The 13252-nt window shown below is 43.3% G+C and overlaps 2 protein-coding genes and 1 long non-coding RNA gene across 3 annotated transcripts in view; 2 read left to right on the top strand and 1 right to left on the bottom strand.

The window, feature by feature from the left end:
- The first annotated feature begins 3265 nt into the window (after window positions 1–3265).
- LOC111255944 lies at window positions 3266–5247 on the top strand. The gene is made up of 2 exons (XR_002676106.1): window positions 3266–4463; window positions 4865–5247. It is a non-coding gene; the product is annotated as an uncharacterized LOC111255944 (long non-coding RNA).
- Window positions 5248–6540: 1293 nt separating this feature from the next.
- Window positions 6541–10356, bottom strand: LOC101773909 (protein NEN1). Its single transcript, XM_004983101.4, has 6 exons — window positions 9861–10356; window positions 9198–9355; window positions 8972–9018; window positions 8185–8248; window positions 7071–7708; window positions 6541–6988 (listed from the first exon to the last, which is right to left on the bottom strand). The coding sequence occupies exons 1-6, from the start codon at window positions 10216–10218 to the stop codon at window positions 6754–6756; spliced, it is 1500 nt and encodes a 499-aa protein (XP_004983158.1). The 5' UTR covers window positions 10219–10356; the 3' UTR covers window positions 6541–6753.
- A 1054-nt stretch (window positions 10357–11410) lies between these two features.
- LOC101773494 (translation initiation factor IF-2) overlaps window positions 11411–13252 on the top strand; it is a 3006-nt gene continuing 1164 nt past the window's right edge. The window contains exons 1-2 of the mRNA XM_004983100.3: window positions 11411–11642; window positions 12264–12337. Of these exons, the coding sequence (XP_004983157.1) occupies window positions 11460–11642; window positions 12264–12337 (257 nt within the window). The 5' untranslated portion in view covers window positions 11411–11459. The remainder of the gene's footprint in view (window positions 11643–12263; window positions 12338–13252) is intronic.

Here is a 13252-nt window from a genome sequence, read left to right as displayed (position 1 = left end):
CTATGAGCATTGGAACAAGTTGTTGTTTACCTTGTAGCAGCATGCAAAATGGTACCAGGGTTGTCACATGTCCAATCATACTTCACATGGACAACCATCTCGTGCTCGCAAGCATCTTCAGGATCCACCACGGTAATGTCACAGTCAGGCGACCTCATTCAGAAGCTATCAATAACTCTAGGCAACCATGGAAGCTAGTAAAATAAAAGAACCTATCATACTACCAATCCAAATTAGAATCTAATTTCATCACGAAATTGAAATTCAGTTCCTTCAACCCAGATCCCCAATAGCACAACCCATAGTTTCAAGAACGATGGGGACAAGAAGCCAAAATAATTGGAACTTGGAGCTCACCTGATCAGAGTTTGTCTCCTTCTCTGTTCTGGTCCGATGCGCTATTCTTACCACGGGCTGCCACTGTTGACGGTAGTTAGCACGCCAATTTATGAACCGCAAGCGCACGGATCAATTGTAGCTCTTTACTCAGAGTACTTCTCCAAGGTTTATCAATCCGTGGAACTTATAGCACAAGATCTATTTCAATTAGCATTGTTAGTATGAACTTGGTGTTGATGAGTGATTCAGATCCAATCTACTAAGCATGTACAGACAGATAATAGATAGAGCAGAGGTAACCAATCTAGAACAACCTAGACTGTGCATATGTTGTAATTCTGAGCATGGATAGCAAAGCAACATAGATATGATCTTAGTAAGAAGCATCTTTAAATCTACATCTTCTGTCCGGCTCCCGAAAAACCCCACCTTACACAAGAAAGATCCTATCACGATCCCCTCTATCAGCGCAGGTAGATTAAGAGCACAATCAAAAGAACATGTTATACTCATCGGTAGATCAGGCATGCAAATCCAATCACCACAACCACAAGAACATCATAAGCAATCTATCATCGATCATAGATTGAAAAGCAAGCAAACCCAAAAGAGCATAAAACCATAAAAGGAGATACTTAGATTGCTAGAAATAAGAACACATCTATTATTTCACCATGAATGATTGTACATCACAAGATCACAACCGGGATCCTACCTTGATCTTGATGACTCCTAGCTCTAGAACTCCAGCGTGGATCTTCCTCGCAGAGTGATCACGCTGGCTAGGGGTTAGCTATGCTAATCCCTAGACAACTCCACGGCCCTCGGCTCTCTTAAGTGGTGTCCCTCAAGCTCCTTCTACTTCTCTAGTGCTTCACGTCGAGTACATCATCTTGGATGTGGGGTTCGGTGGTTTTTTGGGGTATTTATAATCTGGAGAGCGTGTGGCAAAAACTGGAGACGAGGGGATGAAGGAGCACCCCAGGCTGATCGGCCTGGGTGGGTCCAGGCTAATCGAACTGGGCCTTCCTTTTACCCGCTCGCGTCTTGCTTCGTTCCCAAGTATTCTTAGGTGCTCTAGAGTCTTCTTTTTCACTTGCATGTGGGCATGGCATGTCGATAGCTTCAGGATGAGATTGATCTTTGATAACTTTGTAAATGTCCACTTAATCCTCTTTGATCCCGAACTGATCTTCGCAAACTTAGTCCTTAAGTCATCTTGGAGGATTGCTTGCCAAAAACAAGCTCGAGATGGGACTAGGGAACCCTGGAGGCCGATCGGCCTAAGCCCTTCCTGGGCTCGTTGGCCTTCGTCTTCGTCTGGTTCGTTGCTTGTTTCAGGCTTTATCCAAAAATACTCATTTAGGTCCAATTTCCTGCGAAAATAGAATATCCTCCAAAATATGTTGCACATGTGAAAATGACCGATTTATTAGGTGTGATCAATAGTTTAGGTATTAAATTCATGTCATTATTGAAGATAAATAGGGGTAAAAGTGTGTTAATAACGAACGTCAACAGCCACACTACTGAGCTGTAGATATGGGCACCGATTTTCGTGGGAAGCGAGGCTTTTCTCACGCAAGCATGCTGATTTTCTCTGGAAGTGCGGGATTTTCTCACGCCAAGTATCAAAATATATTGCAGCAACTCACCTTATGTGGGACGCAGGTAGGCATGGCTTATCTACTATATAAAAAAATTAAGGATATAAACTGACAAGTGGCTACAGCATAGTGGTTGGCTCGAGACTTTCCAATCGATCGGTGACAGTTCAACCCAAGGGAGGAGCACATTTTCCTTTTAGTTTTCCTCCCTATTTATCAGCTTATACTTCGATATGAGATCCTGGTTGGTTTATAATATTTTCACGGACCTTATATTGTCACAAAACCATCGTGTAACATTGAGTGATGTTTTCTATTTGTCTTCAGTAGCAACTTTATGACGTTTCGTAACTTCGTCACTAAATTTGCTCGGATGCAATTTATGACATTTTTAGCTAAAAACGTTATAGATTTATAACATTTTGATATGTGTCATAAAATTTTCATCATAAATTGGAATATTTCTTGTAGTGGTTATTGATAGGAGCTGCAGCTATTTGTTGGGCAATTTGGCTCACAAGGAATGATACTATTTTTAACTGTTGCAGACTAAAAACTTTTTGCAGGTTTGGCTTCTGGTGTCTAGAGCTATACATTTCTTCGCATCCCATGAATAGCCTTTCTTTTTCGAATTGGTCAATAATTGGTTAATAGTGTTAAACACTGTATGTTAAACTTAAGTATGCTTGTTCGAGGGTTTGAAGCCAGAATTTTTTTTTTCATAATCTAAAAACAACTCATAGGTATGAAAAATGATCCACACCCATGCCTAGGTATCGGATTTCAGTACCCAGTACCCACTATGTGCGCAAAAGGACATTATTTTTTATCCTTGTTATCATCATCTCGATGATCTATGAGCTTCAGTCTAAATACGTTTTGTTTTTCAGATTCATGCCTCAAGGGTATTTAAGGAAGTCCAGTCCTGCAGTCCTCACTTTCGTTCCTTCAAGCATAGTACCCCCAACCATATAAAACTATTACTCTATTAGATGATGCTCTGTATTATCAATCCGGACAAAAAAATATTCGATGCCCCTTGTATTAGGTTATTATTAGGGGCTATTTGCACTTGTTTCGAAGCGTTAAAGAATATCAATATGAACTGGTGATGTGTGCCAATCCGGACAGAAGTTATTCGACGATCCGATCAAAGTTAATTTGGCGTTGTCAACCCATGGTGCATGGTGCATGCATCAAAGGAGCAAACGGGTACATCAACTTGGAATTATTTTCCTCTACGCCTCAATTAACCCAATCCAAGCATTCTATAAATACCACCTCTCTGCCCTCATTGATCTCACAGCACAGAATACATATCTCCATCCCTCTAGAGCCTCCGATCATCGTTGCCAACAATCCCACAGCTACTACATGCATGGCTACTCCCTCTCGCTCCTTGCTTTTTCTCTTCCTCTGCCTGCCAATAGTCCTGGCAATGGCTAGTAGCCACACAGATAAAACTGATCCATTTCCGTGCGCGCGTCCCGAAGAGAATGAGATTCGCCTTCATACGTACTTGCACCAATTCCCTGCCTGGCCTAATGTCTCAAACCCTAACGAAGTAGGTTCACGACTGGGTTCTAACGGGTATCTCGGGCATGTAGGATTTCTCTACATAGTATTCTTAGGTGAACTAAAATCCTAAGCATTTGGGTCGCAGTCTCCCTTTTGAAGCAGGCCTTTATTAGGACACAACTGATCAAGCTAGTAGGCTGCGATCTGCAACATTATAACCCTTCTTCATGGCGAAATGCTTCGCTTTCTAAAGCTGTTCAGGGATCACCTTTTCCAACAGCCTTGCATTGAGGGTCAAAAAGGGTCATGGTCGCTTCCTAAGCCGTGTGGTCGATCAGTGGTCACTTTAGAATGTATGGCATGTCTGGAATTATAAGGTTATTTTGTTTCTTTGCGACAAATTTTTGACTGAGTATTACTCTATTCTTACATCGTTTTGTGACACAAATTTTATATTATTATATTCAAATTTGAAAAAAATACTTTCTTATGTTTATACTTCTATATCGTATGAATGTAGTAATTGTCGACCAAAGCCTTGTCCTAAGTAAATGCATGTTGTAAAATCCTAAAGAAAAGCATGTTGCAAAACGGAGGGAGTACATTCTGAAGTGATCACTGTAGCTAAACATTTGTGGCTAGGAACGGAGCTTCAATGCTTCATGCATAATCCACATGGAACAGTTTATTTAGAATCTAGGTTTATATATATATATATAGGCACGAAATTATTTATTCGTTAAATGCTACTCGTAACACTTTTGTGCATGGAACAGTTTTGCAGGGTCCACACTTGGAAGTGTTGGGCCTCATTAACCCTCCATACCTCACCGGTGATCAGTGTTCCTGGGCCATCATGGGTGGCACTGGAGTATTTAATTACTAATGCACACGGTACTATCAACTACAAAGATGTCCAAAGTACCGTGAGCAGCATAACTGATGTCGTTAGAGAGCTTGACATTCATATATTCTACACTCCATAAAACATCACCAGAGGTAAGTACGTACAACTCACTACATCAGTTTTATACCTATCTTTTAGTTCCAAGTGCACTCCAACCCTTTGCTGAAATGAAAACTAAAAGCTAATCCATTGTGGGTCTCTTGTAACGCCAAATTTGTGAGGCTATATGCCATATTCTCATCATTTATATCAGAACTGCAGAGGGCTCTGGTATGACCAATGCTGTCTAGTAACTCCAGCAGTACTTGAATGTAGTTTACAAACTGTAGTTGCAAACTGAAGGATCTCAAATTTATCATTCACAAGCATCCACAGCTGCGCTGAAGTATTTGAAATCGAACATTTTCTACTAGCTACCTCCATTATTCGCGTTAATGGTCTATGTGGCAATCTTTAAGATTTGCCTTGATTTTATTTTGCTCTATATATACAGGTTAAATTTACAGCTGTTATTTAAAGTGAAACTGGTCATATCGAATAATGACATCGCCAAACTGCTATGGAGATTTGCAGAAGTATCATCTGTTACGTTGATAATTTAAAGAAAACATGTGTCCGTGGAAGCTTGCGGTGTGCTTGTTTGCCATTCTGTCAGCTTGCCTGCAGTGCCATCAATATTGTACACTTTCTGTTTCTCTGCATGTCAAATAATAGGTGGGTCTCAAGCATGGGACTATGTATCTTGGCTGTAGATCCATGTTCAGTTATTTGGTGGTGCCTATGTACTGCTTGGATGGATGCTCTGGATCCTATACTTTGTAGTTGATTGTAACTTTCCAAAAAGAAAAAAATTAATATATTCCTCTGGTTGTGGCATTTGATTAGTCTTGATGTATACTAACTGTATGCAGAAACAATAGCGTATAAAATATCTTGCATTGTCGAAAGAGAATGCAAGTATTCTTGGTCCATGAGGTTCGAAGTGCACGCAGGAAATGCTCCCAAATCACTGTAGAACGCACTTGCGAGGATTTTTCAGATTATCATTGTCTCCACTGTTGAAAACATAGGCTTTTCTCTCTTGCGAGCATGTGGTTATGCTAATCTCTCTTTAATTGCCGGCAGGACAACGCAACTACGCAAGTTTACCATTAAGACAAATATTAATAAGTTGCTCTAGTATACCCCTCCTCTCACACGAGTACTAGTTCCTTTCAAACTCGAAACAATACCAGCCTATTTGTCAATCTTAGCCAGCTCAGGTAGGAGGAGGAAATGGGTTAGGAATAGAAAAAAGGAAAGTAGAAATGAGACATGCTTCGATGAGATCTGAGTCCACATTCTTTTGTCCAGGTCCAGGAATTTGCTATTGGAATTCCATAAATTTTGTGAAACCAACCTAAGTTTAACTGAATTTCATGTTTGTTTTGTGCTATAGATACCCACTCTTCCTACAAGTTTGCCATATAACCACACGTAATCACACGGAACCCACTTGTCCTCTAAGTCCAGGTGGCATGCCACCTATCATGTATAGTCGGCCCAGCCTACCCTTGTTCAGGTAGCCGGCTTGGTCCTCCTTGAGAATATTTGGAATCCTTATCCTTCACAATTATGTTCAATAGCACTTACACTACCTACCTAGGGTGAATGCAGCCCACTTGGACACCTCTAGAGGGGTCGTATGGTTTTGGTTACTTTTCATTTGCATATGAAAATACTACCCAAAATTCCTTTACGGCGATGCTTGCCAACATCTGAACGGAGGCAGAAACCATAACGACAGTACGGTTAGGCAAACCATGCTACTACTTCTGTTCCATATTATAGGTCGTTGGTACTTTAAAATTCATAGTTTTTATTATTCATCTAGATATACATAGTAAAAATTATGAATCTACATAGTAAAAATTATGAATCTAGAAATACTAGAATAATCTATAATTTGAAGCGAAGGGAATACTTATAGGTGGAGAACAAGGATTGTGATTAGGGTTCTATGGATTTAGGTTGGGGATGGCATGGTTCCAATTTCTGGGGATTGCGGGCCTAGAGTGATCCGGGAGGCAAACTATACCGACAGGACGGCTAGGCCAGAAAAGGATTCTATGACTCAGATTTGCTTTGCTTTGTAAAAGAAACACACAATTGAGAAAATAACGAGATGGAAAGTGTCAAATGGTCATTCTATTCACAAACGAATAACCCAGATGTTTGAATCTTCAACACATTTCAATACTAATTTAACATCAGCGTCTGCATCTGGTCAGATCTTATTCACATCCACAACACAATCTGAGGGCTTGGGCTTTCTAAAACTTGCCACTAAATTAGTGCAAGAGTTAGTTCCTAGCACTAGGATCATAAGAACTAAAACTGGTGCTACTTAGAGTGTACAACCAACCTCTTTGCGACCAATCGAATACCAGCATTTTGCTGATAGTCGTATATTTCCAGAGAAAAGAAGGCGTCAACCTTGCTCCCTCGGACAAACAGAGAGTCCAGTTCCGTGGCATCTAAATTGCTAAAAACAAGCTTCTGAATGTTGCCACTAGGCTCCTTCTGGCATATATCTGTTGTGTAGATCGCAGAGTCACCGCTGACAATAGTTGGGATGCTGCAGGGTAAGACCAATGTTAGAACTCTGAAAATCATAAGCACTTCAAGAGCACAAAATGAAAAGGGGGCACAGAACTCACTTTAGGCGGACAGTTGGGCGATTCACATATCCATACTTCTTAACCAGGGCTCTCCATTCAGAGGTGCTGCCTGATTCCTGAGATGACCTTCGAGCAAGATCATCACAAAACTCCAGAACCTTACTGAGATTATCGGGGATGTCTACAACTATGTTTAACTTCGGTCGGCCTGCATTGTCTAGAAACTTTGTACTAACCCCAAACTGGACTTTCAAGCCTGCAGAACAAAGCTGTAGTGGGCTGTCTTTGTGTTGGACAGATAACCTCCGACCAAATTGGTGCAATGGAGCAACTGAGATTTTAATATACTCAGTCGAAATATCATCTGGCTCGAGAAACCCAGAATAACCACTGGAACTTGCATCCAACTGTGTGGTGGTATCTAACTTCATTTCCTCAATATGTGATACCAACTCAACGGATTCCCTGCTTGTTGAAGGATCACTTGTTCCTTGATTACTTCCCTCAGGCAACGCACCGTCAGCTGGACAAACTGTGCGCTGCCGTTTTGAAGAATCAGGTGAAGAGTTTGCTTCGGGTTTTGGCGCCTCAGGAGAAGCAGCCCCATTAGCTCGGCTCCTTGTCATTGCACGCTCAACAAGGTTCTCAACAGTAAGCACCTCTGGAAGACTTGCCTCCTGTCAGGGTAACTTTGGAATTTAGCCAATAGATTATCTCCAACAGTGAATAAACTTAGCTACAAATATACCACAACAATATGATGATTCACTCTCTTTTCAGGGAATGTTATTTCTGTAGTAACTGAAGTTATTTAAAAGAATGTGAGGGGCAGCATCAATTACACCTCTATAGTTCGATTGCAAATTATTTGCAGAAAACTGCAAGTCTGCAACAAACTGAACAGAGAACAAAAAGGAGAAAAGAGCTACAAATTTCCATATGAAGCAGCAGTTTTCAAATTATTTGTGGATAGCCTAAATATAAAAATATTATCATATTGAGGTACTGAGCTACTCCAGATGCCTACATGGGGAACGGGTATGGGAGAAAATACCAAAAGTGCTTTCAGGCAAAGAAACAAATATTGATGTGACTGGAACAGCCCAGCTGATGAAATTAACCAGGCATGGGAAAATAGTGGATGCAAACATACCAGGAACAACACTGTAGCACAGTACTTCAGAACTTCAAGGTTCATTCTAACATCATCAAGACTCCTGTAGAAAAATTGCAAATAAAATTAGTGAGAGGTCGTTCGCTCCAACTCTGTATAGGCCAAGATAAAATCAAAGAAGCAAGGGAAATTGAAATTTCTATGTCGTAATTAATATCATCAATGGTCAGCGAACTGAGGTTGCAGAAGAATGCGTAAAGGGAAACTAGAATGAAGAATATTTAACAACATAAATTGGAGATTATTGATTAGCAGTTTTAATGGCAGTTCTTCATGCCAGGTAGATAGTTGTTCTGGTGACAAGAAGATGTACTGAGGAGCTATAGTGATGCACTGCATAATTATGACATCTATTTAGCGTGCTATATCTAAAGGAAAGAACCATCATAAGACACAAGCCATCTTTTGGGGTATTAGCTTGTCCAGATGAGCCAACCCCAAGATGGGCACATACGACCCAGGTTGGCTTTTTGGACATCCTGGAAGGTATGATGATGCTTAGTTAGAAATGTGAAGAGATAAAGGACACCATTGTCCAACAAAATTCCTCATATGGCTAGGGCAACCTAGATGGACACAACTGAGATGGGTTGCAAAATACAAGCTAAAAGGATTCCAAGCCAAGTTACATAAATTGAAGTGATGCAAAGGGTGAATATGTGCCCCATATTAAAATGGGAAAAGGTGTATATGAAAACTAGATGTTGAAAAGGAAGCAATTAGAATTCAAATGCAATGGTTTCACTTGAATTAGCATGATATTTACCTGTGCCTTTGCTTCCCTAGACCAAAGTAATTTGCCAAGCTTGCCATCTGCAGGTGAAAGGGATAAGAACAGAACATGAGATATCCCTTCTAATCTCAGAAAGAACTGAAAATTTCCAATAGAAGTCAAGAATGTTCGCTTAATAAAACCTCAGCTATCATTATTACTCATATCTTCCTAAACACACTTTTTAAAATTACAAGCTAGTCAACACATAGTTCTTTACCTTCATGTCCCCTGCTCTCCTCCCAAACCGCTGGGTAAGTAGAGGTAAGGTGTCTATCAGTCCCTTTGGCTCCGGAGGTGGTCGACCAACCTCAGCAAATGCCTCCCTTATTCTTGCGGAATCAAACCTCACAATGTTGTGCCCTGCCCATACCCTCCCTGTCAAAAGTTCAAAAGAGTTCTTTCAGTGATTGGGCCATTTTGCGGAAAGTTCAGGTTCATACTTAACAAGACGATGCTCTCAGCCTACAGTCTTTTCTATGCCTTTGAGACTAATGAAGAACCTAGAAGGACTAGTTGATGCTATGACCTCAATAAGTAGCTGAATAGCAGGCCGTAATATAGTTTGATTGACTCCTAGTTTCTGCATACCATGGCAATGCACAAACATATACCACCTAGCTTGCACATGACACCAATTGTAGAGAGATGATCGATTGTAAATTCGCACGGCATGAGGTACAACAAAGGAATTCTCTTCTAATTTGACAATAACAGTGCCATGATAACATTAACACAACGAATATTGGCCATTTCAGACGCTAAATGCTCGTACAACATGGCATTGTTTGTTTCCCAATTAACAGATCGATCAATGAACTCATAGCACCATACGAAAAGGAGAGGAATCGTGACGGTATAACAGGAGGCCCAGCGCGCTCACCGTTGAGGAGGTCGTAGACTGCGTCGGCGACGTCGCGAAAGGGCGGCGCCCCGGATACGGCGTCCCGCGTGATGCCGTTGCAGCGCACGGAGGCCGCGGAGACGGCGGAGGCCGGGTCGGCGGGGCGGATGAGCGTGGCGTAGGAGGCGACCTCGACGAGCCTGCGCGGGCAGACGAGGATGGCCCCGAACTCGAGCAGCGCGTACCCCTGGCCGGCCCGCTGCGGGACCGAGGTCTCGACGTCGAAGAAGGCGATCTCGGGGCCCCCGGCGCCCGGGAGCGCGTCCCCCTCCGGCGCCGGCGCCGCGGCGCGGTCGGACGCGGGCGCGGGAGCGGAGGAGTCGGAGGACGTCGCCATGCTGTCGCGGCGGCAGGCAGGTGGATGAGGATGAGAGGCGTGTGGCGGGGCGAGGTGGCGGATATATAGATAGATAGGACGGAGAGGGGAGAGAGAGAGAGAGAGGGTTGGGGCTTGCGTGGGGGGAGGGGCGGCGCCGGGGGCGAGGAGGGAGGGAGGAGGCGTGAAGGGAGCGACGGCGAGGAGAGGAGGAGGGAGGAGTCGGGCGGGAGGACGCCGGCGCGGCGCGGTGGCGTGGGGACGGGGGTTTGGGTTTGGGCGAGCAGGTGGAATTGGAATAGGAGTTTGTTTTCAATTGCTTTGTTCCGGTCGGTCGCTTCCGGGTTAAGGAAGGCACGTTTGCTACTTGCTGTGCTAGCCGGCCGTGTAAATGCTGCGGAGTGGCACGTAGACGTAGGGGCGCTGGCTCCCAGAGGCCGAATCCGTGTTGGGGTACCATTTGTCCATGGGTCTCCTCGACTGTCCACAAGGACTTCCTTAACAAAATACAGCCCTTGTACCTGCTAACCACGCTAACCACAACTTATTATTCCTTCCATCCCAAATTATAATTATATAGAGTCGTAGATTTTACTATTCACTCAGATATATCCCATTCTATCTTGAGAGCCCTGCCTACTAATCAAGTAATCAAGTAAATAGGTATTTCCACGATTGCGGCGTGGTGAGCTGTGGCGTGCAACCAGTCACGCCTTAATTCCCCGATAGCGATAGAATCACTAATTAATCGAGATGCTGGACTCGTTCACAAAACGAAATTGAGCTGCTTTCTCGTGGAGCACTCTGTGTCTGCAAACTGTTGCTCTCGTGGAATCAACATGTTAATCCATTGCTTCTGGGCACTGACGTGGTTACTTGCTTTCTTGCCTAGACCGTTAAGTTGCCGCATCTCGCGACCGTCAAGAGCAGATCGACGTTCAATTGTGGTGGTACGGGCAGCATTCCGTTTTGCGTCAGGGCTGATTGGTCGCGTGCATTCCTACGCTCATCCTTTCCTATGAGCAAGCAATTAAGCAATCCACGCACAGATTATAGACCGGTAATTAGCTTGATTGAGCACGCAGCCGGCACTTGTTCTGCATTTTTTTTTAAGAGAGGAATGCAACTGGGCCAATTTGGCGGGTGGGCTTTCCTCCTCCCCCCGAGTAAAAGAAGCCCAAGGCCCATGCTGCGGGGATTTCCTTCACAAAGTTCCCAACTCATCAGAGAGCCCAAACTCAGGTTTCTCTCTACTTCCATCCATGGCGGCGGCGGGCGCTTGGCTCCGGCGAGTGCCGGCGGCGGCGCCGGCTATGCCGCGCATACCGTGCGCTCTTCCCGCCCTCCCGACACCTCCTCCGCCGGCCCCAGTCCTGGAGGCGCCTGCACTCGCGCTCCCCGCCCGCGGTGCCTTCATGGACCTCATGGCCGTCCCCAAGAAGAAGGTCGGTCACCCTCTTTTCTGCTCCTAATGAGATAGTTGGTGCGGCGCATCTTACGGAGTTACGGGGCTGTGGCAGTGTGGTGTGTGGTCTTGTAATCATGCTGTGTGCCGTTGGGGAGCCCCAGTAGTGAAGAGTGCGCGCACCAGGTGCTCGCTGAATTGCTCCTGAGCCGTGTGGCCACAGAGCTGCCATTTCTCATGCTCCTTGGTTGTTATGTTTAGCCTGCACTTCGTTCCCGTAAAATACAGTTATTGAGGATGAAAACTGGCAGCGAGAATATCCTTGCTTCAACATGCATTTTTGTTCCATTTAGGTGCGCATATGCATCTTAGGTTTGCAAGGAGAAGCAAGCTGCTTTTTTAGGGGGGAGCTTTGGCAAAAATAGTCGCGACTGGTTTTGGTTATCTGGCCTCAGTCATCCTTGCATATTGGCATGCGTCCAGTTTTAGCTCTTGATCAAGGGATATACGTGGTTAGTCTCGTTTCAATCAGCTTTATTTTGGTTGTACTGAGCAATTTGTAGTCATCACATCCTGCAAGCAGGACTTTCTTTTGTTCTAGTTCTAGCAAGTAGTTTTTTGTCATGGGGAAGGTTGACTTATAGAATATCATGTATTTCAGGTCTCGAAGTATAAGAAGGGACTGAGGAATGGACCCAAAGCTCTAAAGCCTGTTCCAGTGATAGTGCGTTGCAGGTAAGCCTGAGAATTACAGTGTACGTCATTTTTTATTTTTCTTAGATGTGCATCATATCTAGTTAATATATCTGTTGCACCAATGGTTGAAGTGTTAAACTCTGCTTATGGTCGGAAATCTCTGTGAATTTCTGCTCTGGATTTCGTAATCCACAATGCGCACAAAGATCTATTGTTGGTTCTCCAGACATAATTTTAACCTTCTGTGAAAACAGAACATTTGGATATGTCAAATGGGTTTTTTTGTTATTTGCAGCTGGGTTATTGGTAGAAAAAATTGGTACAGGTTAAGGTTAGATTCCTATTTGTACCTGTAAAACGTGTTCGTTTCAGAGGGCACCTCACACCATCACGACGTCGTGTGCTTCCTGTCAACACAATTTGCAGTCTGCTAACCTGTTGCATTTCGTGTGCTTCCTGGCAACACAATTTGCAGCCTGGGTTATTGTGCTTGTTGGCAATAAATATCTTCAGGATGTCAGTACCTTGTTTTCAAACCATGAGTCACCTGTCTTTGTTTTTACACTACTCCTCCGTCCCAAAATAAACGCACATCTCACTTCTCGAGGAGTCAAACTTTTTAAGCTTGATCAAAATTTATACAAAAATATGCTACTATTTATGATGTATAATAAGTACCATTAGATTGAGTATTAAGTATACTTTCTTAATAAATTTATTTGGAGATACAAATGTTGATACTATTTTATATATTCTTAGTTAAACTTAAAAACTTTTGACTTATCGAGAAGCGAGATGTGCGTTTATTTTGGGATGGAGGGAGTATGCCCTGCCCTTGATGCGATATAAGGGGGTGTTTGTTTCCTAGGGGATAAACTTTAGCCTCTGTCACATCGGATGTTTGGATACTAATTAGAAGTATTAAATATAGGCTAATTACAAAACTAATTGCAC

The sequence above is a fragment of the Setaria italica genome, chromosome IX (assembly GCF_000263155.2).
Source record: "Setaria italica strain Yugu1 chromosome IX, Setaria_italica_v2.0, whole genome shotgun sequence".
NCBI lineage: Eukaryota > Viridiplantae > Streptophyta > Magnoliopsida > Poales > Poaceae > Setaria > Setaria italica.
The sequence above is the reverse complement of the archived record's forward strand: the minus strand, read 5'-3'. Positions and strand labels throughout refer to the sequence as shown.